Raw genomic sequence first — 26,910 nt, 5'->3', positions numbered from 1 at the left:
TTAAACAGTTTTTCGGTGGACACAGTACATATACTGGATCTGCTGTTGATGTACCAATTGCTTGTCTAATTTTTTGGATTTTTTCTGTGAAGAATTTGGCAAAGTCATTGCAGGCCATGGTCGAATGAAGTTCAGCTGCCACTGAAACAGGAGGGTTTGTTAGCCTGTCAACTGTAGAAAATAAGACCCGAGCATTATGGCTGTTTTTAGTGATGATGTCAGAGAAGTAGGACCTCCTTGCACTCCTCAGTTGTAAATTATAATTGTGAAGTTTCTCTTTATAGATGTCGGCCCCACAAGCTCATCTTTGATGATACCAGCCCAAACCAGTACTCCACCTCCACCTTGCTGGCGTCTGAGTGGGACTGGAGCTCTCTGCCCTTTACCAATCCAGCCACGGGCCCATCCATCTGGCCCATCAAGACTCACTCTCATTTCATCAGTCCATAAAACCTTAGAAAAACCAGTCTTGAGATATTTCTTGGCCCAGTCTTGACGTTTCAGCTTGTGTGTCTTGTTCAGTGGTGGTCGTCTTTCAGCCTTTCTTACCTTGGCCATGTCTCTGAGTATTGCACACCTTGTGCTTTTGGGCACTCCAGTGATGTTGCAGCTCTGAAATATGGCCAAACTGGTGGCAAGTGGCATCTTGGCAGCTGCACGCTTGACTTTTCTCAGTTCATGGGCAGTTATTTTGCGCCTTGGTTTTTCCACACGCTTCTTGCGACCCTGTTGACTATTTTGAATGAAACGCTTGATTGTTCGATGATCACGCTTCAGAAGCTTTGCAATTTTGAGACTGCTGCATCCCTCTGCAAGATATCTCACTATTTTTGACTTTTCTGAGCCTGTCAAGTCCTTCTTTTGACCCATTTTGCCAAAGGAAAGGACGTTGCCTAATAATTATGCACACCTGATATAGGGTGTTGATGTCATTAGACCACACCCCTTCTCATTACAGAGATGCACATCACCTAATATGCTTAATTGGTAGTAGGCTTTCGAGCCTATACAGCTTGGAGTAAGACAACATGCATGAAGAGGATGATGTGGACAAAATACTCATTTGCCTAATAATTCTGCACTCCCTGTAGTTGTCCCTAGAAGCAGGCTAAAAAACAGAGGAGATCTGGCCTCTGCGATTGCTGCGCCCAAAGTTTGGTAAGGTCTGCCTCTTGAAATTAGGTTTGAGGTCTTCACTCACCCCGGTTCTGTTAGCCGTCAGGGCTGGGGGGCTGGGAGGAGGTGCTGGCCGTCAGACTGGGGTCTGGGATGCGGGGGCTCCCCGCTACTGCAGAAAAGGAGGTGGTCCGCTTGCCTCCACCCCAGAGAGACCGGTTACATCTCCTGGGTCTAGGTGCGGCTTGCCCCTCTGAGGGCGGGGGTACCTGGACCTGGGATATAGAGTATGTTTGGGGAGTGCGACTGTCTGTGCAGTGTCTATTTGTGTCTGTCTACACGTTGGGTGAGTGCCGAGTATTTGGTGGTGCATATGGGGTGGGAATGCACGTCTGTGTCCATGTGTGCCTGTTCGTCTGTGTCTATATGTCAGGTTGGGTCTTAGACTCAACCTCTCTGGGTACATCTCAGGCCCTCTAAAGTACGGAGGCCTATCTCCCCTCACCACACTCCCTGCCGGTGGTTGATGCCCTCAGACGTTGGTGTGTTGGTGGTCCTTGTCATCTGGGGCTGGGCGCTCATGTATGTACTGGCTCACTCCTGGTGGCTGATTGGCGGGGCCGGGCGCCTGTGGCCCGGCTGGGCTCCTTCCGGGGGGTGGGATGCCCTCGGGCCTCTGGCCTCTGGGCCTGAAGCTCGGTCCTCTCTGGCACAGCTGGCTGCCGGCAGAGCCCACGGGCACGCCACTGCAACCCCCTCTGGCCTCTGCTCCGTAGCTGCGGGGTGACCTCTCGTTTGGGGCTCTACTCAGCTCTTCCCAGGAGGGTGACACGGGTCCTCCTCGGGTCCTTGTACTCTGGGGCCTCTGGATATCTGGGGCCTGGATCTCCTCCATACCTGCTTCATACCCTGGTGGACGGGGCTATGGCTCCCCACACTCCCTAGCAGATCGTTACATGGAGAAACCTTCGGAATACAAGCATGCTGATCCACACAGGTATGCACACAGGTGTAAATGGTAAATGGCCTGCATTTGTATAGCGCTTTTCTAGTCCATAGGACCCCAAAGCGCTTTACACTACATTCAGTCATCCACCCATTCACACACGGGTGTTCACAGACACGGACTACACCTTTCTTGGCTGCTGCCTCAAAGCACATTGTGCGCTGTCGATCTTGCGTGCTGCACAATATCGTTTATTATTTAGTATCTACTGATATCTACTGCCAGCTAGTTTATTGTGATGGTGCTGTTTTTTTTATTATGTTGCTCTTTGCTGTTTGCTTTCTCTTCTGTTTTTTTTCTCCATACAGGTGATCCAGGTGTTTTGTTTGTGTTTTTTTTTCTCCCCCCCCCCCCTTCTCCACTTTGGTTTTCTTTCTCTCCCTCTCTTTCTTTCATTCTTTCTCCCTGTCCTATCCCCCTGTCATGTCTGTCCCGTTTGTAGCAGCTGAAAATAAAATAAATTCATAATTATAATAAAGGTCAATCAAATGGACCAATATGGCAAGGCCATGATGATCCACTTGGTAAAATAAATCCGCTTGGCATCTTTCTTGGCCTTAAGACAACAATTCTGATGGCTAAAGATCCAGACGGGACACAAAAGAAAAAAAAAAAAAAAAAATTAGGATCTCTCCAACACTTCACATTTTTAAAACACATTTGAAAACACATTTTTACACACTCTCTAGCTTTTAATTGTGACTGAGTTTTGTTTTTACTATGCACAGCACTTTGGTCAACCTGTGTTGTTTTTAAATGTGGTTATAAATAAATTGATTGAATTGAAAAAAATTTATTGACTGACAGCGCACAATGTGCTTTGAGGTAGCTGCCAAGGTGGTGTGTGTATAAGATAAAGGTCTAAATATCTCTTACTCTACTCAGATTTCACAGAGTGTGTATTTGTTAATAATTTGATTTGAATTATTTTGGATGAGGAGATGTAAGATTATGGGGAGCATTTTGTACTTTACAGTTTTGTTTAGTGTAATGTTTACAGTTATATTGTATTTTCTTTCCTTATTTAATTTTTTTACACTGTTCCTTTAATACGTGGTAATTGTGCACAGGGTGAGCGGTTGCGATGGGCACTGTGGAGTAACAGGGCTTTAACTAGCTGTGGAGTCAGACAGTTTTCTTACCGTGTTTGGCAGTGTACAGGAACATTCAGACGGATTACTGTATTTCAAGACTGTGCAAATAAATGTTTGCATGTTTGTTTTCAACTACAAGCGGACTTTGTGGATTATTTTCAACTGCACAAGGACACGCGTACGGCCTGACTTCCACGGTAATAGTGTGGTTTGTGTCTATGAACAGTGTACACCTGTGTGCACACCTGTGTGGATCAGCACGCTTGTATTCAAAAGGTTTATCCATGTAATGATCTGCTAGAGGGTGTGGGGAGCCATAAACCCCGCCCCCCAGGGCATGAAACAGGCATGGAGGAGATCCACATCCCAGGCATCCAGAAACCCTAGAGTGCGAGAGCCCATGGAGGACCACTGGAGGGGCATTCATGCCACCCTTCTGGAAAGAGCTGAGGAGAGCTGAGCTGTGGAAATATTGTCTGACATTAAACCGGTCTGTGGTGCAAAAAGGGTTGGGGACCGCTGCTCTAGGATGAGCAACAGGTTAGCCATGGCACATAGAAGGTAACAGGAAACAGAAGACTTTGTCAACTTGATGCTTGAAAAATATGATTATTGTTTGTCTGAAGGAGATCTTTGCTTACAAGAAACTGTTTTTCCAACAGACACTCATTTCAATATCAAAGAACACCATCTGAATGAGTGAAGGTGGAGGTGATTCAGTGATGACATGTTAAACCCTCTGATGTTATAAATCTAAGCTAAGGGCCTACTGGACAGCTCTGATAAATAAAACAGCCTTAAAATGACTCATATAACTAGCGAAGGGGACATCAGATCAGCCGTCAGGCTCCTGAACACTCAGTGACTGAACTGGACTGTTTTTGTTTTGGGTTTTTTTTTATAGTTTTTGCACACTTTATGTCATCCTGTGTTGTCTGCCATATGTAGCACCATGGTCTTGGAGGAACACCATCTCTCCTCACTGTGTACTGAACCAATGCACACGGTTAAAATGACAATAAAGCCACTTGACTTGACATGATTCACAGGCCCCTTTCACATCATGCATCTTTGTTTTATCTCCTGACCTTTGCTTCTACCTTCCTTTAAGTGTGTGCACACATATATCTCTGAGAAAGGGGCTTGGAACTGATTTAAGATGTCAAAATTACAACAGAAGGAAAATTAAAGACTTTTTAAAGGAAGCCGTGCTATGAAAATACTTACATGAGACTCACAGAAAGCAAGGCGATAAATGACAGGGGCAAGGACATAAAAAGACAACAGCCCATAAGAGATGAAAGGCAAAAACAAGTGTTCAGTTAGAGAATATATGCATTGTGTTCAGTGGGAAAGGTCCTGCGGTGCTGCAGTAAATTAATTATAGGAGAGAAAATGATAAGTTCTGCTGATGCGCTATGAATAGATGGACAGACAGAGAGACAGCTGACAGAGCAACACAAGTTAACCATCTTCACAGTTTTAAGGAAGGTGGTGTGGGGTTGTTTCTTAGATGTTGTAAGCACACAGTATCAGCATATCTCTTTTTCTTACTATGGTCAGTAATGCAAGTCATTTATGGATGCTTTCCAGAATAATTTACATATTAAAATGTGCTATTTGTTCAGATTTTACAGTGGATTGTTGACCTGTCTATATTTTGAAGTGTACACATTGTTTTCGTCATGAAACTTCAAGCTTAAAGTATTCATGTGATTGTTTTCATATGTCACATGTACCATAGAATATCTGATGCATTCAGAGCACATGGGTGGTTGGAGGACCCAGGTGCGGAAACAGACGAAGAAGGCAAAACCTTAACTGAACTCAAAGTGAGCCTTTATTAGGGCCGGTAAACAGTAGAGCAAACAAACTACAGAAATGACCTAAACAACGAGCCTAGACTGGGAAACAACTAAAGACTAAGACAAACTAATACTCTGATTTGGACTGTAACTAAGAGCTATGAACACAACATGAAAAAGCAAAGGACAGACTTCCGGACTGGTACATGAAGGGCTATGAAAACATGACAGGAGCAAATTACTATGAACATGACCAGAACGGAGACTGAACAACTACGACTCATGATGTGTAGCTAGAATGACAGGAATGATAACAGACGACGCAACACAGACTGAATGAAACACAGAGACTAAATACCCACAAGGTTAATTAGGGGAAGTGAAAACACGAGGGACACCAGCTGGCACACATGAAGCTAATAACAGGACAGGGGAAGTGAAACTACACAACACTGGACTCTTTCAAAGTAAAACAGGAGACATGGAGATTAAACATGACATGAACTTAACATAACCACACAGACATGAAACATGACAGGTAGACGCATGGACCAGGGAGACTGAGCACAGGAGGAGATGACATAAACAACAAAGAAACAAAGGACTAAACAGCAACCTCGAAATTAACTAGATGAACTAAACTAGGGCACAAATGAATACCAAAATATATAAAAAACTCAAACACTGGGTAACACGACCCAGAACCATGACAGCACATTTAAAAACAACAGGAGTTAACCCATTTGACATGGATATCTAGCAGAAATAGAACAGTATAGAAACAACAAAAGATTTGCAGTAATAAACAAAATAAATGCACCCTACAAATGAGTGATTTGGAGGATCAGACTTTAGGCAGAGCTGATAAGTTGTCAGACTGTCATTGTCTCCATCATACACAGAGGTGGATCTGCAGTATGGTGAGATGGAGGCTAATGATCTGCTGTGGAGGCCCCTAAAGAAGAAATGACATTTTCATGTTCCTTTGTGAATAAACTACAGTCACTTTGTCCGGGTGTTTGTCTTCCTCCATTATGAAAGAAAAAACATTTTATTTTTCCAGTTATGGTCATGCAGTCTCTGGTGGGTTTTTGGGTGAGGGGCAGGAATAGTTCTGCTCTGTGGTAATAACTTTTAGCATGTATTAGTCTAGTGTTTCAGTTTAATGTTGGCATATTAATCTAGATCTGCATCGGTTACTAAACGCTGATCTTCACCATCAAGTTTCTGTTTCGATAAGTTTCTGTGAATCTTTGCTCATAAAGTGAGCTGCACACCATAATACACAGTCAGGGGTCATCTAACCGACGTGCGCGACTCTTTTGTTTAGTTATGTGTTGTACACTATGTGACCGTGTGAGCGCGCACGTGTGTGTGTGTGAGATATAGGTGGGGGATTCCCACAGCAACCCATGTTAATTGTGTGTATGTGTCTCCTATCCATCATCACACACACTTCCCTCCGTTAGCGTGTTCTAAAATAGAATGGTGTGTGAACATGACCTCTCCCACACATAAACACACACACACACACACTCTCTCTAGTAAACACACCCATTACGATGCCATTGTGTCTTGGTTTCTTGTCCAGAATGTGTATGTGTGTGTGTGTGTGTGTGTGTTATCACGAGTTATAAGGAAAAATGTCCTCCCTCCTTTTTTCTGTCTTTTCTTTCTCGCCACAAAGTCTGGAGTCGCTGCCAAATTTCCTTTGTGGCAAAGGTGTGGTGCCGCGACACACACACACACACACACACACACACACACAAGATGATAATGACATAAAGACATACAGATGAGATGGAAGTGACTGACCCTTCATACTGCATCGTTTCTTCACTTTATAACAAATCAACATGATTATATATCAGTCACTTGACACATTTTTAGTAAATAGCCAACAACCCCAACCGGCTGTGGCAGATGGCTGCCTCTCCATGAGCCTGGTTCTGCCTTAGGTTTCTTCCTGTTACAGTTTTTTACAGACGCTAGGACACATGTCTCAATACTTAGGTCACTTTTGCAAAACTCCTCACACAGTGAGCACAACAGAAGTCTATGTGGGCTAAACTGAGGATCAGTTATCATTGTTTTGGCACAAAATGCATTCAATGACTACATCTCTCAAATTTCATGAATTATTTTCTCACTCAGACACAACAACTGCCAAAAATCTTTGTACGTACAGGACATTTTGCATGTACTTACATACTTATGGCCTAAACAATAATACAATCCAAAACTTAAAAAGACAGCAAAATTCAACAGCAATATTTTATTGAAACATATTTTAAATCTAAAAATGCAGTTTAACCAGCCACAGCTGATTCTCATTGTAGATGAACATCTACACAGGTGTTACTCCTTCAATTTTTCAACTCCTTCAATTCTGGCATGCCAGAAGATTATTTCCTAGGTGTGTTGCCCTAGATGACATAAGATGTGATGTGGATGAGAACCTGTGGCCAAATGGAGAAGACCGAGTAGATTAGCATTACTATTGTATGTGTATCAGTGGATGGTGTCACGGCTGCCGAGGCGAGCCGTGTGGAGTTAGAAGAAGGACCCAAGATGCAGGCAGTGGATGAGATGCCGGTGAGTTTATTTACACAGTGGTGAGAAGGCAAAACAGGCAAGAGGGAAGACAAAACTAAAGACCTGAACTGGGAAAGCTAAATGACAAACCTGAGATGAAACAAAAAGGGAAGAGAGGCAGAGAGACGAGCAGGACACCGAGGAACACAGACTGACGCGGAGTTACGCAGACGAACCGGCAACAGGCAGGAGAACACACAGGGCTTAAATACACACACCAGTAATCAGGGGATGAGAGACAGGAGGGCAACACAGCTGGGAGGAATCTGGGCTGACGGGACAGGGGAAACGTAAACTGATCACACTCACATACGACACGGACCTTCACAATAAAACAGGAAACTCAGACACATGGAACCAGACAAGACATTGAACTAAACAGACAGATTCACAAACAGATGGGGTGACACCATAGACAGACAGATACAGACGCAGATTCAGAGGCAGACTGAATAGAACACAGAACTTAAACAATCATCTAGAAAATGATAACAAACTAAAAGCGCTGGGTCACCGACCCAGGACCATGACAGATGGTGTGTATACAAATTCTTGTATTTTGGGATTACTTAATGCAAAAAAATAAAAATACATAAACAAATATTAACGAATTCTGCATGATGTCTGATTCATTCCAGTAACATATATTGAAATTATAAACAGAGATGTGTCCTTGTTTTACACAAGAAAACACTGTGTAATGCTACATGTTGTTAGTGTTTTTTAGGTCATTGTTTTGTGGGTGACAAAGTGTGTTTGTCGGCTGTCAACCTTTGCTAGTGTTCTGGAAGAATGAGTTTATTTGAGACCTGAATAAAGTGGTTTGGTAGTTGTAGTGCATTTTGAATGTGAAATGAACTGCTTTGCCAAGCTGAAGGTCAGTTAGGAGAATTGTGTGAAGAGTTTTGCAAAAGTGACCTAAGTATTGAGAAATGTGTCCTATAGCGGCTGTAAAAAACTGTAAAAAGAGTTATTTCTTCCCACAGTTGCCAACATGTTCTGTTTTCTCTGTGTGTATCTCTTATTGTTGGGTCTTTACCTTACAATTTGACTGCTGTGATATGAACCTATATAAATAATATGGGTTCCCGCTCGTGGTGGGCATAGTTAGCATACAGTTACTTCTTTGTGTTCCGACCTGATGGACAGTTGAAACCTTCCCTGTGTTCCTCCCATTGAGATTATCTGTTAAACTGGATGGATAAGATGTCCGTGTGAATAGTTTTCTGTGACCACGAAAAGGACAAGTAGTGAAGGAAATGGATTGGATCCTGTGTCATAAAATTAATTACATTTACATGTTTTTTCTTTTATCTAAAAATATGAGAACAAATCAAAATCATCCGCTGATTTAAACTCAGAGGTCAGCTGCTATTGTCTCCCAAGTTCTATTCTGAACTCTGTCACTTTCACCAGGGACCTCTGGCATCATCTGCTGTTTCAAACTGACCTGAATGTCACATGAAGGCTCATCACTGCTGATCAGATCCCCTGGATCTGCAGGTAAGGTAAAGTAATACAACCTAGCAGCATAGTCTGTGTTGTGTAGTGCACCGAGGAGTGCTCAGACCTTGGAGACATTGGAGAAACCAAACAGCCACTCATCAACAAATAAACATCGTTCAGATGCCAATGTCCAAATGTTGGATGGAGAAGACAGATGGTTTGAAAGAGGAGTGAAAGAAGCATCTAGGTCAAGGTCAAGGTCAAGGTTCTTTATTTCTCACATGCATAGTTATACAAGTATAACACACAGTGAAATGTAGCCTGACACGCTCCTCGACATGTGCAAAAAAATTGGGGTGGGGGGGGTGGGGTGTAGAGGAAGAACATATACATATATATATATATATATACATATACATATATATATATATATATATATATATATATATAATATACATTGGGTGAATGTGCAGTAGTAGCAGCAAGCAGGTGAATTCTGTACATTAATATGAATAGACATCTGACTATTTTACAGGATAGACAATATAAACATATTTAAAATTAAAGGAATTGAAATGTACATTGTGCCTTGGTTTAGTGTCTGGAAGAGTCCTGACTCAGTCAATTATAGATGATGTGAGAGGGCGGGTGTGTGTGTTTAGGGCACGGATGGCTTGGGGATAGTGTCACAGTACGGCTGTGTGCAGGCAGGAGAGGACCCAAACGCAAACTCACAGAGACAAAAGGTAAACTCAAAAAACACAGCTTTATTGCTGGCGTGGGACACGAAAAACAATACAAAATAAACTAAACTGAGAAAACTAAAGCACAGGGAAAAATCACACAGCTATGATGGAGGACGCAACACTGACAAAGAGAAACATGGGGCTTAAATACACTGAGGGATAACGAGGGGGAATGAGCCACAGGAGGAGAGCACAGACCAAAACCAGAGCAAAAGTCCCACAAAAATCAGAATCAGAATCAGAATCAGAATACTTTATTGATCCCTGGGGGAAATTATTTTTTGTTACAGTGCTCCATTTTAAACCAACATTAAGACAAGACAGACAATACGCTAACTAAGAATAGTACAATATATACATATATATACATACATACATACATAAGTCACTTATAAATGAATAGTTGGAAAAGAAACATGTGTAGCTGTAGCAGCAAACAGTGTGTTAAGTGGATGCGTTGTACAGGGAGATGGCCACAGGCAGGAATGATTTCCTGTGTCGTTCAGTGGTGCTTTTCGGTAATCTCAGTCTCTCACTGAACGTGCTCCTGTGACTGACCAACATGTCATGGAGTGGGTGGGAGGTGTTATCCAACATTGTCTTTATCTTGGACAGCATCCGCCTCTCCGACACCACCTTGAGGGAGTCCAGCTCCATCCCCACAACATTGCTGGCCTTACGGATCAGTTTATTAAGTCTGTTGGCATCTGCGACCCTCAGCCTGCTCCCCCAGCATGCAACAGCATAGAGGATCGCACTGGCCACAACAGACTCATAGAAAATCCTCAGCATTTTCTGGCATATGTTGAAGGACCTCAGTCGCCTCAAAAAATAGAGACGACTCTGGCCCTTCCTGTAAAGTGCTGTGGTGTTTTTAGCCCAGTCCAGTTTATTGTCAATGTGTACTCCAAGGTATTTATAGTCCTCCACAATGTCAACACTGACCCCCTGGATTGAAACAGGGGTCAAGTGTTTCCTGGTCTTCCTGAAGTCCACGATCAGTTCCTTGGTCTTTGCCACGTTGAGCTGCAGATGATTCTGCTCACACCACGTGACAAAGGAGTCGACCACAGCCCGGTACTCTGTCTCATCATCCCTGCTGATGCATCCAACCACCGCAGAGTCATCAGAAAACTTCTGAAGATGGCAGGTCTCTGTGCAGTGGCTGAAGTCTGTGGTGTAGAGGGTGAAGAGGAAGGGGGAGAGGACAGTCCCCTGTGGTGCCCCTGTGTTGCTAATCACCTTGTCAGACACACACTGTGGGAGACGTACATATTGTGGTCTTCCTGTCAGGTAATCAACAATCCAGGACACCAGAGAAGCATCCACCTGCATCGCTGCTAACTTATCACCCAGGAGGGTCGGCCTGATGGTGTTGAAAGCACTGGAAAAGTCAAAAAACATGACCCTCACAGTGCTCGCCGGCTGGTCCAGATGGGTGTAGACACGATTGAGCAGGTAGATGATGGCGTCCTCTGTTCCGAGACGAGGCTGATAAGCGAACTGAAGGGGATCCAGATGTGGTCTTACTATGGGTCGCAGCTGGTCCAGGATGAGCCTTTCCAGGGTCTTCATGATGTGGGAGGTCAGTGCCACGGGCCTGTAATCCTGGGGGCCACTGGGACGAGGCGTCTTTGGTACAGGGACGAGGCATGATGTCTTCCACATCACCGGGACCCTCTGCAGACTCAGACTCAGCATAAACAGTTTATGAAAGACTCCACACAGCTGGGGGGCACAGGTCTTGAGGACAAGGGGACTCACTCCGTCTGGTCCAGCAGACTTGCCTGAGTGAAGTCTCCTCATTTGCATCTCAACCTGGTATTGAGTGAAGGTGATGGGTGGGGGAGGGGTGTCAGGAATCTCACAGGAGGCAACATGTGAAGAGAGAGGCTGGCACAGTGGTGTGGCTCTGGATTCCAGGCTGACTACAGGTGAGGTTGTGGGGGTGGGAGCAGACACTGTGGTGTCGAATCTATTGAAAAACAGATTCAACTCGTCGGCTCTATTCTCACCTCCCTCAGCTCCCCTGCTGTTGGTTGGCCTGAATCCAGTGATGGTCTTCATGCCCCTCCACACCTCTCTCATGCTGTTCTGCTGGAGTTTCCACTCCAGCTTCCTCCTGTAATTGTCCTTAGCCTCTCTGATCTTGTCCTTTAGTAACACCTGGACCTTCCTCACCTCCTCTTTGTTGCCCCCTCTGAAAGCCCTCTTCTTGTTGTTGAGGAGGGCTTTGATGTCCTTAGTCACCCACGGCTTGTTATTTGGGTAACAATGAACAGTCTGAGCTGGAACAATGGAGTCGGTGCAGAAAGTTATGTAGTCTGTGATACACTCAGTAAGCCCATTGATGTCCTCGGCGTGAGGCTCACAGAGTGTTTCCCAGTCGGTCACCTCGAAACAGCCCTGTAGTTCCGCTATTGCCTCCTCTGACCACCTCCTAACAGTCCTGGTGGTCACAGGTTCCCTCCTCACAATTGGCACATAGCGGGGGGTGAGGTGAATCAGGTTATGATCTGACCTACCAAGTGGGGGGAGGGAGGAGGAGCTGTATGCATCCTTGACGTTAGCATACAGTAAGTCTAAAGTTTTCTCTCCCCTGGTGGGACAGTCCACATATTGTTTGAATGTTGGTAGTGTATTGTCCAGTGATACATGGTTGAAGTCACCCGAGATCACAATAAAGGCACTCGGGTGCTGAGTCTGTAGCCGAGCTAGGGTGCAAAAGGGCGCCCATGAAAAGGCAAAAAGCCCATGAAAGGCACTAAAGCTCCGGAGACAGTTCTCAAAACTTTCTGGGGGCCGACCGGGAGGGTGACAGCACAAAAGTCCACAGTTAAGTAGTTCAGGGGGCCGTCCTGGAGGTCGATAGCATAACAGTTCATAGTTCAAAGGTTCAGGGGGCCGGCCACGAGGAAGGAGGCAGTGGCGAAGCAGGTATGGCTGGCCACACTCAGGCGGCTTGGCTGGCGGCCGGCGGCGACGTGGACAAGACCTGTCGGGTGGCTTGGCTGGCGGCCGGCGGCGACGTGGACAAGACCTGTCGGGTGGCTTGGCTGGCGGTCGACGGTAGTGTGGATGTGGACGTGACCCCTCGGGTGGTTTGGTGGGTTTCCATGAACAGGCTGTTTTGACAGGCCCCGGAAACAGCCATGCTGGACGTGGCTTGGCAGGCGAGACGAGCAGAGGTGTGGTGTCGACCTCTGGCTGGGCCGTGGCAGGACCAGGCGAGGCAGGACCAGATAATGGCGCTGCAGTCGACGGCGTGGAAGGATGCTGGACGGGCTTGGCTGAACCTCCAGCTGGCGCAACAGGACCAGGCGAGGCAGGGCCAGCAGGTGCGGAGACCTCTGGCTGAGGCGAGGCAGGGCCAGACGCAGCAGAGGCAGAGGCCGGACATGACGAGGCTGAAGACTCTGATGAGGCCGGACCAGGCGAGGCTGAAGACTCTGATGAGGCCGGACCAGGCGAAGCAGAGGCCGAAGCTGGACCAGGCGAGGCCGAAGCTGGACCAGGCGAAGCAGAAGCTGGACCAGCCGATGACGAGGCGGCCGCAGATGGCGGCTGAACGGTCCCCTCGGACCCTCCAGCTGACGAGGCATGAGGCTGGACGGGCTCCTCGGGCCCTCCAGCTGACGAGGCAGGTTGCTTTTCAAGTTGCAGCAACACACAGTCTATAGTGGGTGAAATGAGTTTGTATGAGTTCTCAGACTGAGGTGTGGCAGAACCAGGTGAGGCGTCGTCCTCAGGCTGAGGCGTAGAAGCAGCAAGCAGTAGCGCAGCAGGTGGTGGTCCTGCAGGCGTCGGCACAGGAGCCGCAGGAGGTGGCGCTGCAACCACAGGTGGTGAAGCAGAAGGTGGCCAGATGGGCTCCTCGGGCCCTCCAGCTGACGTGGCGTGAGGCCGAACGGGCTCCTCGGGCCCTCCAGCTGACGTGGCGTGAGGCCGAACGGGCTCCTCGGGCCCTCCAGCTGACGTGGCGTGAGGCCGGACGGGCTCCTCGGGCCCTCCAGCTGACGTGGCATGAGGCTGGACGGGCTCCTCGGGCCCTCCAGCAGTGGAAGAAAACTGCTCCGCTGCTCGGGATCGCTGACGGCGTGAACGCCGTTTTCTCCGGGAAGGAGGGGGAGGAGACGTGCCAGCCCGCGAATCCTCCAGCGGACCGGGCTGAACCTCCTCCGAGTCTTCATAGTGGAGAGGCCGATCCGGGCGGATGTGTACGGTGGAAACGAGGAAGTCCTGGATGAGAGGGTTTAGCGTGCCAAATAGCCAGGGAAGTCCAGAAACCATCCTCTGCAGACGGATGGCTAACTCCTCCTGGTACTCTTCAAAGGGCAGCGCAAACCATTCCTGGCATAGAAACTCCACCGCATAGATCATGTCCTCCCGGAGCTCAGCGGAGGGATTATGAGTTGCTGGGTCCATTGTCGGGTTGCGTCCTTCTGTCACAGTACGGCTGTGTGCAGGCAGGAGAGGACCCAAACGCAAACTCACAGAGACAAAAGGTAAACTCAAAAAACACAGCTTTATTGCTGGCGTGGGACACGAAAAACAATACAAAATAAACTAAACTGGGAAAACTAAAGCACAGGGAAAAATCACACAGCTATGATGGAGGACGCAACACTGACAAAGAGAAACATGGGGCTTAAATACACTGAGGGATAACGAGGGGGAATGAGCCACAGGAGGAGAGCACAGCTGAGATTAATTAAGCAGGACGAGGCAAGGGAAGCAAAACTAGAAACATTAACATAGAACAGACTGTGAAAGTAAAACAGGAAACACACTGACGGAACTCTAGACATGTGAACTTAACAGACTGGGGGAGACAGAACATAGGGATCTGAAACATGGAACAGAAAGGCACAGTAGATCAACATGAACATAACAACGCCACAGGGGAAGAGTAAAACTGAACACGATGAACACAGAAACACCAGACCTCTTCACAATAAAACAGGAAACATAATGAGACGTAGACATGACAACCCAAACTTCACAATGTAAGACACAGACATGAAACACATGAAGAGCAGGGGAGATTTACCATAGTTGGAAACACGAGGGGGAAATAATAAGAACTAGAAACACTTAAGCATGATAACAAATGAACTTAGGAACCTGAAGGGCTTACATAAACTAAAACATCAAAATGAACTAAAACTCAAAACACTGGGTCATAAGACCCAGGATCGTGACAGATAGAAGCTCCTCTTGAGTCTCTCTGTCCTTGCCCGGAAGATGCGGAACCTTCTACCAGATTGCAGAAGTTGGAACAGTTTGTTGCCAGGATGGGACGGGTCCTTCAGTATCTGCGCTGCTCTAGTCCGGCATCTCCTGGTGTAGGTGTCCTGAAGCGGGGGGAGAACAATCCTGCAGCAGCGTTCTGCTGTACGGATCACTCTCTGGAGAGCTTTTTGGTCCTTCACACAGCTGTTCCCAAACCACGATGTCATGTTCTGTGTGAGGATGCTCTCCACAGCGCCTGTATAGAAAATCCTGAGGATCTTTGGAGAGACCCTGAACTTCCTCAGTTGTCGTAGGTGATACAGGCGCTGCCTAGCCTTTTTGGTCTGGACCTGAATGTGGGCAGCCCATGTCAGGTCTGAGGAGATGTGGACACCAAGATACTTGAAGGACTGCACCCTCTCCACTGGAGCTCCATTGATGATAATGGGCTTGTAGTCTCTGTGCTGACCCCTTCTGAAGTCCACCACCAGCTCCTTGGTCTTGCTGACGTTCAGCTGGAGGTGGTTGTCCTGGCACCACGATGCCAGATTCTTCACTTCATCCATGTAGGCCGTCTCATCGTTGTTGGAGATGGCACCCAACACCACTGTGTCGTCAGCAAACTTCACAATGGTGTTGGAGCCGTGGGTGGCCACACAGTCTGAAGTGTAGAGGGAGTAGAGCAGTGGCGAGAGGACACATCCCTGAGGTGCTCCTGTGTTGATGGTGATGCTGTTGGAGAAGCACCTGCCCACCCTCACCACCTGAGTTCTGCCAGTGAGGAAGTCCAACACCCATGCACACAGATGGCTGTTAAGTCCCAGATCCCTCAGCTTTGTGAACAGTCTGCAGGGCACTATTGTGTTAAACACTGAACTGTAATCAACAAACAGCATTCGCACATAGCTACCCTGTTTCTTGTCCACGTGGCTGAGAGTGGTGTGTAGGACGTGGGCGATGGCATCCTCTGTGGATCTGTTGGATCTGTAGGCGAACTGCAGCGGATCTGTGGTGTCTGGGATGGAGGAGGAGATGATGTTCTTCAGCAGCCTCTCAAACACCTTCATTACTACCGAGGTCAGTGCAACTGGCCGGTAATCGTTCAGGGATGAGGGTTTGCTGTTCTTGGGCACAGGGATGATGGTGGATCTTTTGAAGCATGTGGGGACCACAGACTTCGCCAGGGACTCGTTGAAGATGTAAGTGAACACACCTGCTAGCTGGTCAGCACAGCAGCGCAGCAGACGGCTGGTGATGCCGTCTGGCCCCGCCACTTTCCTTGTGTTCACTCTCCTCAGTGCCGCTCGGACGTCATGCTCCGCGATGCTGGTCACCGGTCTCTCGCTGATGACGTCACTGTCCTCGGTAGTCAGGCGGTAGATAGCATTAGCCGCCTGGCTAACCTCGAAACGGGCGTATGTCCGTTTCTATGTCCACAGTGAACAGGCTTCCAACACCAACTGTCTGCCATCTATAATCCAGACGCCTCAATGCCCACTCACATCCTGGGTCAGGTGCCCTCAATAGGTCCCATGACAGGGTGGGCAAGGTGTCACAATGGATTGACCTGAAATCTCTGGTGGCAATGACCCACCACTTTTTTCCCATCTTGGCTCATGTGATTAGTCACATGATTAATTGTGCTGCAACAACCCGGTTAAGGGACAAGCCACACTAGGGTCCAAGTACCTCTGACTCTCCACCATTTCGTTTTAGAACTGAAGAAGTCTTTTGGATTAGATGTAAAATGTACTCAAAAAACTTAAGTCTAGTCATGTTCCTCTGAGCTCGTAGGACGAAACAGCAGGTAAGGAATAGACTTGTAGTCAAGACCACCTAAACCAAAACCAAGACAATACCAAGATCAGAGTGTATCGAGACCAAGACAAGACCAAAACCAATACAGACTGAGTCAAGACCGAGACAAAAAAGTCTTTAAGCTGCTGCCAGATGCTGCTTCGTTTACTGGTGTCAGGCATATTTATGTGTTTTTGCTTTCGCACAGCCCTCACTGCTGTCTACTGTCTCACTCATTCACTGAGAGGACAGACGCACGCTCCACTTGATTGTCGCGTCTCTCACTCTCTCCGTTTTTCACATAATGATATTATCCTATATCCTCGCACGTGATTGGCCACAATATGGAGGGATTGGAGCATAGCTGAGCCACTGTGTGAGAGCTGAGCAGCAAAAGGAAATTAAGTGAGGAGCCGGCTCTTCTGATTCACTACAAAGCTCTCTCTAAGCACGGCTCTTAGAGCTGACGCTTTTGCGCATGACACTTCATATGGGAAAAAATATACAACACTTGTGCAGGACACCTTAAACTAGTTTTTTAATTAAGCAGCAAGGCAGAACAAAGTCGGGCTGTATCAAGACACACGGACTAAACCCAAATTCAACCAGACCCAGAACTGATCCGGAATTAAAACAGGACTACAACAGTTTAAAATCAGGACTACTTAGGACGTAACCAAGACAGAACCAGAATCAAAACTAGATGATAGTAGCACTAAAAATCATCATAGACCTGCACTACACTCATTTCTTAATTCTACCAAAGTCCACTATTTAGATTCAGAAATGTTTATATAATTATTTATCCTTGTTGTGCAAACAAGCCTGCAAAACTTAATAACTATAGAATTTGAAAAGTAACAAACGGTATCTAAAAAGATACACTAGGTACTGGATACATGTAATGATGAGTTTTGACAAACAACCATGTGACTAACAGGTGTGTCTCACCTGCTCTTGTTCCTTCTCTGTTCCTCTCTCTCTCTCTATGCTCCTCTCTCTCCCTCTGTTCCTCTCTCTCTCTGTTCCTCTCTCTCTCTCTGTTCCTCTCTCTCCCTCTGTTCCTCTCTCTCTCTCTCTGCTCCCGCTCTCTTCCTCTGTTCCTCTTTCTCTCTATGCTCCTCTCTCTCCGTCTGTTCCTCTCTCTCTCTCTCTGCTCCTCTCTCTCCTTTTCTGTTCCTCTCTCTCTGCTCCCTCTCTCTCCCTCTGTTCCTCTCTCTCTCTCTCTCTGCTCCTCTCTCCCTCTGTGCTCCTCTCTCTCCCTCTGCTCCTCTCTCTCTATGCTCCTCTCTCTCCCTCTGCTCCTCTCTCTCTATGCTCCTCTCTCTCCCTCTGTTCCTCTCTCTCTCTTTGCTCCTCTCTCTCCCTCTGCTCCTCTCTCCCTCTGCTCCTCTCTCTCCCTCTGTTCCTCTCTCTCTTTGCTCCTCTCTCTCTATGCTCCTCTCTCTCTCTGCTCCCTCTCTCTCCCTCTGTTCCTCTCTCTCTCTCTCTCTGCTCCCTCTCTCTCCCTCTGTTCCTCTCTCTCTCTCTCTGCTCCTCTCTCTCCCTCTGTTCCCTTCTCTCTTTCTGCTCCTCTCTCTCCGTCTGTTCCTCTCTCTCTCTCTCTGCTCCTCTCTCTCCTTCTCTGTTCCTCTCTCTCTCTCTGTCTGCTCCTCTCTCTCCCTCTGCTCCTCTCTCTCTATGCTCCTCTCTCTCCTTCTGCTCCTCTCTCTCTCTCTGTCTGCTCCTCTCTCTCCCTCTGCTCCTCTCTCTCTATGCTCCTCTCTCTCCCTCCGGTTCCTCTCTCTCCCTCTGCTCCTCTCTCTCTCTATGCTCCTCTCTCTCTATGCTCCTCTCTCTCCCTCTGCTCCTCTCTCTCTCTCTGCTCCTCTCTCTCTCTATGCTCCTCTCTCTCCCTCTGCTCCTATCCCTCTCTGTTCCTCTCTCTCCCTCCGGTTCCTCTCTCTCTCTCTCCCTCTCTGCTCCTCTCTCTCCCTCTGTTCCTCTCTCCCTCTGCTCCTCTCTCTCTCTATGCTCCTCTCTCTCCCTCTGCTCCTCTCCCTCTCTGTTCCTCTCTCTCCCTCCGGTTCCTCTCTCTCTCTCTCTCTGCTCCTCTCTCTCTCCCTCTCTCTCTCTCTGTCTGCTCCTCTCTCTCCCTCTGTTCCCCACTGTCTCTCTCTGTTCCTCAACAGGGCATAACATGAATCCTACTGCAAGATAAAATATCTGAAGAAGGTCCTGAGGTGCACGAGAAGATTATCTTGAATGTGATATTGATTTAAATAACAGATTTTCTTTTTAGTTGTGTTTTAGTGAAAACATGAAACAAACTTGTGGTGGTAGTTTTGGTCCTTTACCAACGTGTTTAAGGTTTTGTTCTCACCATTTTATACTATTTAGCATCTTTCTGACTTTGATGGAGAAGCAACATTAAAATGGTTAATAAATGCATTCCAGTAATAAACAACAATAAAACTCACAGCGTCTTTGGTACCACTCAGTTAACCGGGAGTGGATTGCAGCAGCTGCAGGAACCTCTGGATTATTGGCTAGATTAGCACTTTGAGTCAAATGCTGCTGCTTCAAGCCCTCGGCTGAGTATTGCAGGACAAAACTGTAACATTTTACACACACACACACACACACACACACACACACACACACACACACACACACACACACACAGTAGTAAGTGGGAGTAGTTCCTGGTTGGTTGAGCAGGAGGCTCAGAGACGCCAGAGCCAGAGCTGGGCGTGGGGGAGAAAGTGGTGTGTGTGTGTGTGTGGGTGGGTGGGTGGGTGTGTAGGGGGCCGTTAGATTGTGGCGGGTGGAGGGGAGGGGGTGTCCTTGGCAGACAGACAAACAGTTTGATTGGTACGAGCATCGCTCTGTCCATTGTTTGTTCATTCTGTTTCTTCATTAGTTCAAATGTTTCACCCAGCTCAGGACAGAACACAACACGTGTTTAAATAAATGTGCTCATCCTTTTTCGGCTTTGTCAAACTTTCAATTTGTGAAGACAAAGGTGGAGAAAATGTTCCGTGTTTTACAAACCTGACGTTTTAAACTAAATTTTGGCCACATTTCATTCATTTTTACAAGAAAACGTATTATAATTCTGTTCTCTTTAAAATTCCATTCTTTTTATTAAAATATCAAAGTCTATTCTTTTTTCTCAAAATTTCAGCTGAATGCCTTTTCAAAATGTTATAAATTAAACAGCAGTTGCCTCACAGCACTTTGTATTATAAGCTAAAAACCTTTCAATAAAACAGAGAAGCTAAATAAATGATGTAATTAATGTCTTTATTGAGTGAGCACTTTAACACCCTGAAGTTCACACTGATTTGAAATGTTGCTGCATCCCTAAGACATCAGATTGCTGGGTTACAAAACCTCATGTTAGACCCCCTTCCATAGTGACCCATCCTAGACCTGAGCCCCTTCCTCCTCCTCCTCCTCCTCAGTGAGTTGTTGTTAAGTTCAGCCACTAATCGTTCTGGTTGGGACTGTGGTTGGCTGCCTTGCCGCTGTCCTGCCCTCAAAGACACACACACACACACACACACACACACACACACACACACACACACACTCTAAATGTGTGTAATCATGTTTTGTCTCCTTTGTTGGCAAACTTAATTATAAATGTGTCATCTCATTTATGGTATTTGTGTTTCACTACTTCTGTGTGTGTGTTTGACAAAGAAGCTTCTCAGTTCTCAGTGAAGAACAATGGAACCTCTCTGATTACATCTCCCTGTACAGACAGACAGGGTGTGTGCGTTCAGTGGGAGGAAAGGGTGGCAGTTGTAGAGATTGAAGGGAGGGTGGGGGGGAAAGTTTGGACCTCCCCTCTCCGTGTTGTCTCTCAAACAGCCTGGTGGTTCGTCATTGGTTAAATCCTCAAGCCTGTATTTATGCGATTGGTCAGGGCGGGGTATATATACACAGCATGGGTCGGTCAGATCTGGCCACAGGTTTCCAAACTTTCAAAGTGAGCAGACAGCGAGGGAGACGGTGTGTCGGAGGGCCCGAGTGACAGAGTGAAATCAAACTGTGGACAAACCGCAGAAGCAAACAGAAAACCTAGAGTGGACAAAGAAAGCAGCAGAGTCACTGCGGATCGTTTTCAGGGGAAATCCTGCACCACAACGGGTTTGTTTTCTATTCTTGTCTCCCCCTCCTCTCACATCTCGATGCTTTGCTTTGGTATTTGTGCTCTGAGACCAAATTCCTCTGATGCTTCTCTCCTCTGTCGGCTGAAGTATTTTCAGTTTCAGTTTTTGTCCAGAACTTTGCAGACCAACAAACTGAGACAGACATTTGCAGAATTTGACCTGGACTAAACCTTTTCTGGGATGAATTTAACCAAGCCTAGCCTTTCTAGAGTCAGCCAGGTGTCTCTTGGGGGCCCCTGGACTTCAAGGACCCCGAGTCCTGCTTCTGAAATGGGTTTTGAACAGAAGCTCTCTGAGGATTGCAGTTCTCCAGACAGAACTGGGAATATGAGGAGAGGGGAACCAAGGATGTGTTTGACGCACGGTTCAGGGGGACAGAGTCCTGATCTGAACCGGGCTGGAGGCATGTCAGCGGGTGATGGGAAAGCTGCAGGGGCTGAGCAGAGGATTCGCAGGCCAATGAATGCCTTCATGGTCTGGGCTAAAGATGAGAGGAAGCGGCTGGCCCTGCAGAACCCGGACCTACACAACGCTGTGCTCAGCAAGATGCTCGGTAAGACAAACAAAGAGACCAACTCAGTGGAGAGCCAAAGATCTGATCTTTGTAGTCATCAATTTCAGTAAAAGCACCAAAGTGAGGAGTCGTCGTATTGGAAATTTAAATATCTGACCACTTTCATTTTAGCAGTTTTCAGTGTGACACACCAGAAAGATCATCAAACACAGACCATAAATAGCCTCATTTCTGTTCAGGACAAATTAAAAGTCTGATTCCTCAGCTCTACATTACCAAGCCAATATGTATGTTGCTGCATCTGGGCTCATTGCACATGCCATGTTTGCCTCTAAACTCTTTACTGTGAGTTTACTTCAAATGCTGTTAAAATAACCTCCCAAGTAGCTCTTGACATCCATCAGTGTGTAAGACACATCTCCAAAAACAGGACGAACTGAGAGTCAAAGCACTTCATGCATGTCACAGGACATTAAGGTCCTTCTTTGAATGCCTACACGTAGCTGTAGATGGAGCTGCTCAAGGCTGTCAGTGCTGTAGAGTATTTTGACATGTTATAGGCCGAGCAGTAAATAATAAAATGATCTATCAGACTGATTGTAATCTGTTTGACAGTGAGTTGCAAAATGAATTTGAACAGCAGTGCTGTTCTTATATGCCCCCTTTCTCTCATCTAAGAAGACCAAAATATGGTTGAAATTTTTAAAAATATTTAACTCCTCTTCTTGCAGGTCAGTCGTGGAAGGCCCTGAGCGCTGTAGAGAAGCGACCATTCGTAGAGGAAGCAGAGCGTCTTCGTGTCCAACACCTCCAGGATCACCCAAACTACAAGTACCGACCTCGCCGCAAAAAAACCACCAAGAAGCTTAAACGTGTAGAACCCGGGCTTCTGCTGCACAGCTTAGCCCAGGGTGGGGCACCAGGCTTGGGTTTAGGACCTGGTGTCAGTCCTTTGGGTGCAGAAAATGTTACTGGAGGTTCTGCTTACGGGCATCCAGGTGTCCAGCCTCCACATCATCACTCTCATCACCTGCTTCCATCTCTGGGCCATTTCAGGGACCTCCAGGCCTCAGGACACTCAGAGCTAGAAAGCTATGGCTTGCCCACTCCAGAAATGTCCCCACTGGACATTCTGGAAGATGGAGCTGGGGAATCTGTGTTTTTCCCCCAACATATGCAGGAGGAGGGAGGGATGGGAGTTTGGAGTGGGTACCAACACCACCTTCACCATCATAATCAGCATTACACCCACCACTACAACAACCACAGCCACCACAGCTCCATACACGGCCAGGGTTCAGGAATGACTTTAAGCACCAGAATGACTTCTGCTGAATCAAATATGATGTCGAGCATGAGCTCTGTCACTTCACTCAGCTCCAAGCTAAATCTCACGCATGTTTCTGGTCACCAGGTCACTTTAAGAAGTCCCGTAAAGTGCCCGCCACCACTGCCGGATCCTTCCTCCCCAGTTTCATATCACCAGCCCTGCAACAGCCTCTCTGAGCCAATAAAATGCCACCAGCCCCCACTGAGCTCTGCTCCTGTTGGTTATTTCAGTCAGCTATATGGAAACGGCACCCCTAAAGCTCCTCATTTCACTTCTTCTCATCTGGGGCAGCTTTCACCTCCTCCTGAAACGACTTCTTCCTGCTCAACCTCATCCATTCCCCCTCCATCCACTTTCCCTCCCTCTGTGAATTTGGATAATTCAAATCTGGATTCCTCTGGCCAGCTGGGGGCTTCGTCTGCTGAATTTTGGGCTGAAGTGGACAGGCATGAATTTGACCAGTATGTAAATGTTCGGAGAAATCGAGATGAGGCTTATGGATTGGGCGGGGAATGTGGTGGTGTGTCCAAGGTTGTGGGTGGCCGTAGTAGCAGTATTGCTGGAAGTAGCAATAATAGTATTGTTAGTAGTGCAGTTAATAGGGATGTTGGTGGTGTGGTGGGTGGCGTTGGTGGGTGTGATGATGGAAGCAGCCCTCTTATATCTGCTCTGTCTGATGCAAGCAGCGCTGTCTATTACAGCACCTGTATCACTGGATAAATACTCTGAAATGTATGATGAGACAACATACAAAGGAAGTATACTGGAAAAACTATTTGGGTCATACTTTATTCAAAGCATTTCAAAGAGCCCTTCACTAGCTTTCAAATCTTTAGGTTTCAGGAACCCTTATGTGTGTTGACATGCCTTTAAGTACCACATGTTCAATGTTCAGTTATTTTAGTTCTTGGTATGTTGTAGAAAAGAAAGCATTTGAAATCAGGAAAATAATCTCAGTTGGGCTTCACAACAATTTCTGTCATATTTTTTGTTGATTGGGAACATGAAAAATTAGCTCAGTGAAACACTTCCAAGATTCATTTACAGTATTTTTCTTAGTGTTGTTGGGAAAGTTAGGGGCAAACACCAACATGTCAGATATCTGTCTAACCTATCAGAATGTTTCACTTTTCAGGCCGTTGTATGTTCCCTGTCGGGAAACATCCCTGTCAGACTCTACTGACATACATGGGTGTGTGCTGATTCCAAGAACACTCTTTCTAACTAGCTTCTCTGATATATCTTTAACTGGGGTTAGTTTAAAACTTTAGCACTGTCTATTTCTGATCACAGGTCATGATTGTATTCACGGCCTTTGCAAGTAATCAGCTCTATTCATACAAAGCAACCTCACACAAACAGATGTTGGAGATCAGTCGCACAGTCATGAACTTTGGGAACATTGGTTTGATGTAGATGTTTACTGTATACTTTTGAAGATGCTATGCTTCTTGACAGGATGTGAAGGAGAAAGTGAAACTATGAAATGTTCTCTATGCACTGGGTTTGATGTCTTGTTTCATATATAGAAGTAAAAATACTCATAATTTGAAATATGTTTTTGTGACTGTTTGTCTTGTTTTTTTCTGTCTTCTTTACTGAATCTTATTTTTCTTTAAGGAAAAAAAGAAATTATATTTTCTTGCTGAGAGTTTGATGAGTTGATTGATATAATTCTAATATTCATGTGTTCAGTGCTGGAGTTAATTAGCCCAGCTAAGCATAAGAACAAGAAAGCGTTGTGTTCGTCAGAAAGTGTGATAAATATATTTATTCTGTTACATGCGTCTGATCTGGGGTTGTTGGTTTTTTTTAATTTAAACTATGAAAAGAACTATAAAATGTTAATGTAATGTATCATAGGGCATCTGCTTGTCATATATTTTCCCCTGTCCCTGCCTGACACCCTCTGTTCCTCTTCCTATCATGTTCTTACCTAGCAGGGCTTGCTCTGTTTTATTTGTGTGTTTTTTCTGTTTTGAAGCAAAGAGAAATCTTTGTTATGTAATATTTCATGTATAAATCGAATAATTGCTCATGTAAAGGTGCCGGCAGATCTTTTGGTGAGTTCAGTTTTTGCCCACTCAGAGCCGTTGCAAACCTGACACAAAGAGATGATGCATGTGTGAACTGTGTAACCTTCATTTCAAAAGTGTTGGAGAAGTGCTTTTCCACTGAACTTTGTTTGCCATTCATCTATTATGAACTTATAAAGTGATGATGTCCTATAGATGTTACGTTTTGCTAAATGAGTAACTTATCCTGCCAACATTTAAATGAACATGAATTAGTGGTTTTGTTCCTACTGAGAAAATGAAAAATCATCACCCACTCTGTATGTTTACATAGCATCGTTTTGTATACAGTGGAAACAAAAACCAGAAGTCTCTTCTCAAAGGGCTCACATCTGTTCTGCATCAGTCCTAAAGACAATGCCGTTTTTTCTTTTCTCTACATGAAACTGAAGGACAGCGTCAAGGATATGTACAGTGAAAACAGTTAAATTCACCACACTGATCCCTATGGCCTTTTCCAAATATTTTCTATTAGAGGATAAGCCCCAAGGAAGCTAAATATTAAAAAATAAAATAATAAAAGCCGTGTACATCTGCATTTGACATTCTTTCGTGTTGACACCAAACAGAGCTGTGTTTCCATTTTAATTTACTGTGACACACAAAGACATCAGAGAGACGGGCGTTTTTTGGAGCCGTGCAGTAACTCTGGGGCTTTTGGTAATAATTATCTCAAGGAAAAAAAGAAACACCCAAGATTTTTGGGATTAATACAAAACACATTTTCTCAGCAGACACATAACAAAAAATTAAAACCAGGATTTTCCCACCACTGTCACTGTGCCTGACAGCGAGCGTAGAAAAGGGTTTTGTTTGTGTTTATGTATTTGAAAAATGTGCAATGGGTGTAAACAGATCTGTTAAGTCTTTTAATATAATGTCACAAAATAAACACTTCCAAGTTTGCACTCTGGACATTTACAGGTTTTTCTCTGTGGCTAAAGCTGGCTGGATTAATTCTTTGGAAACTTAGTATTTTGAATTTTTGGTCAACTTTTTGCTCCTGCATATCAAAAAAGACAAAAAACAGCACAATTGGTGCGTCCTCTGTGTTTTCAGTGCATTTACATAGTTTGAGACAAAGAGTCACGTCTGTGTTTTCCTGTGTGATCAGCTCTGATTCTGTCCTCTCTAGGTTTCGTTAAGACATTAGAAAATATTGGCTTGGCACAACAGTTTCCCCTTGAACAAAACCACAAACAAAACTTTCAGAACAAGGAAAAGCTGTTTTCTTTGTTTCAGACTTCTTTTACTCCCCCCCAGCACCTCACTCACTGTCATCTTCTCTCATTTCACTTCTCTCTGTCTCAGCTTTTATTCTTTGCAATCTTTTGTCACCTTTCCCCTTCTTTTTTGTTTCTCACCATTTTTATTCATTCTGTGGCATCTTTTTGCTCCTTCATGCCATCTCTTGCTGTTTAGTACTCCTTGCTTTCGTCTTATGAGCACATTTGTTTCTATTTTCCATCTAGTGTTGCTTTTGTCTATCTTTCTAAACAGTCCCCGTATTTTATCGCTTCTTTTCCTTTTATCCTTACATGTGCATGTCCTCAATCATTCCTTAAATTATTTTTACTTTTAGATGTATTTAATATTTAGGTCATACAGTCGAGTAAATGTGCTAAAACTTTGTTCTGATCTATTCTTCCTTTTCCCCCTTTTTTTCCCATCCTTCCTTTTTTGTCGTTTTTCTTCCTTCTCACAATTCTTTCACATATTCTTTATATTTTGTAAAAAAATCATAATATCTTCTTTTATATTTTTTATTAAGTGTTTAATTGGCTGCTCTCCTTTCTTTCTCGCCCTTCAGGCATCCCTGTATGACCCACTATTTGCCCTGTTCTTCTTTCTCCTCACTCTGTTATTAACATTTCCATGAGAGTCATTTATCCTCTGGTTGGAGAGCAGAGAGCTATAACGTAACTGGGCTGTAAAAACCAAAGTTGCATGTGGTAAGTGTGTGTATGTTTTCCTACCCCAGGTCAAGTATTCAG

The 26,910-nt window shown here is 45.6% G+C and overlaps 2 protein-coding genes across 2 annotated transcripts; one reads left to right on the top strand and one right to left on the bottom strand.

Annotated features, from left to right (window-relative positions):
• Positions 1–8,973: 8,973 nt before the first annotated feature.
• LOC147305426 (uncharacterized) lies at positions 8,974–14,233 on the bottom strand. Its single transcript, XM_086278072.1, has 4 exons — positions 13,515–14,233; positions 12,849–13,337; positions 12,616–12,803; positions 8,974–9,113 (listed from the first exon to the last, which is right to left on the bottom strand). The coding sequence occupies exons 1-4, from the start codon at positions 14,231–14,233 to the stop codon at positions 8,974–8,976; spliced, it is 1,536 nt and encodes a 511-aa protein (XP_086134198.1).
• Positions 14,234–20,807: 6,574 nt separating this feature from the next.
• On the top strand, positions 20,808–25,829 carry sox18 (SRY-box transcription factor 18). The gene is made up of 3 exons (XM_086278092.1): positions 20,808–20,974; positions 21,085–21,550; positions 22,243–25,829. The coding sequence occupies exons 2-3, from the start codon at positions 21,178–21,180 to the stop codon at positions 23,559–23,561; spliced, it is 1,692 nt and encodes a 563-aa protein (XP_086134218.1). The 5' UTR covers positions 20,808–20,974; positions 21,085–21,177; the 3' UTR covers positions 23,562–25,829.
• The last annotated feature ends 1,081 nt before the right edge of the window (positions 25,830–26,910 follow it).

Source organism: Aulonocara sp. 'chitande type north' Nkhata Bay, linkage group LG20, assembly GCF_057382095.1.
Source record: "Aulonocara sp. 'chitande type north' Nkhata Bay isolate Kocher_YH1m ecotype deep benthic linkage group LG20, A_spYH_male_GT1.1, whole genome shotgun sequence".
NCBI classification, from domain to species: Eukaryota; Metazoa; Chordata; class Actinopteri; order Cichliformes; family Cichlidae; genus Aulonocara; species Aulonocara sp. 'chitande type north' Nkhata Bay.
Note: the sequence above shows the minus strand (reverse complement) of the source record. Positions and strands in the feature narration are given on the sequence as shown.

What these genes read in the sequence shown, in the direction of transcription:
- sox18 (XM_086278092.1), top strand. Translation starts at nt 21,178, where the DNA reads ATGAATTTAACCAAGCCTAGCCTTTCTAGAGTCAGCCAGGTGTCTCTT. An exon ending in TGTGCTCAGCAAGATGCTCG is followed by an intron (nt 21,551 to 22,242) that starts GTAAGACAAACA and finishes CTCTTCTTGCAG; the next exon opens with GTCAGTCGTGGAAGGCCCTG.
- LOC147305426 (XM_086278072.1), bottom strand. Translation starts at nt 14,233, where the DNA reads ATGGACCCAGCAACTCATAATCCCTCCGCTGAGCTCCGGGAGGACATG. An exon ending in CCAGCCAAGCCACCCGACAG is followed by an intron (nt 12,804 to 12,848) that starts GTCTTGTCCACG and finishes GCCACCCGACAG; the next exon opens with GTCTTGTCCACGTCGCCGCC. An exon ending in TTTGTGCTGTCACCCTCCCG is followed by an intron (nt 9,114 to 12,615) that starts GTCGGCCCCCAG and finishes CCTTACCTGCAG; the next exon opens with ATCCAGGGGATCTGATCAGC.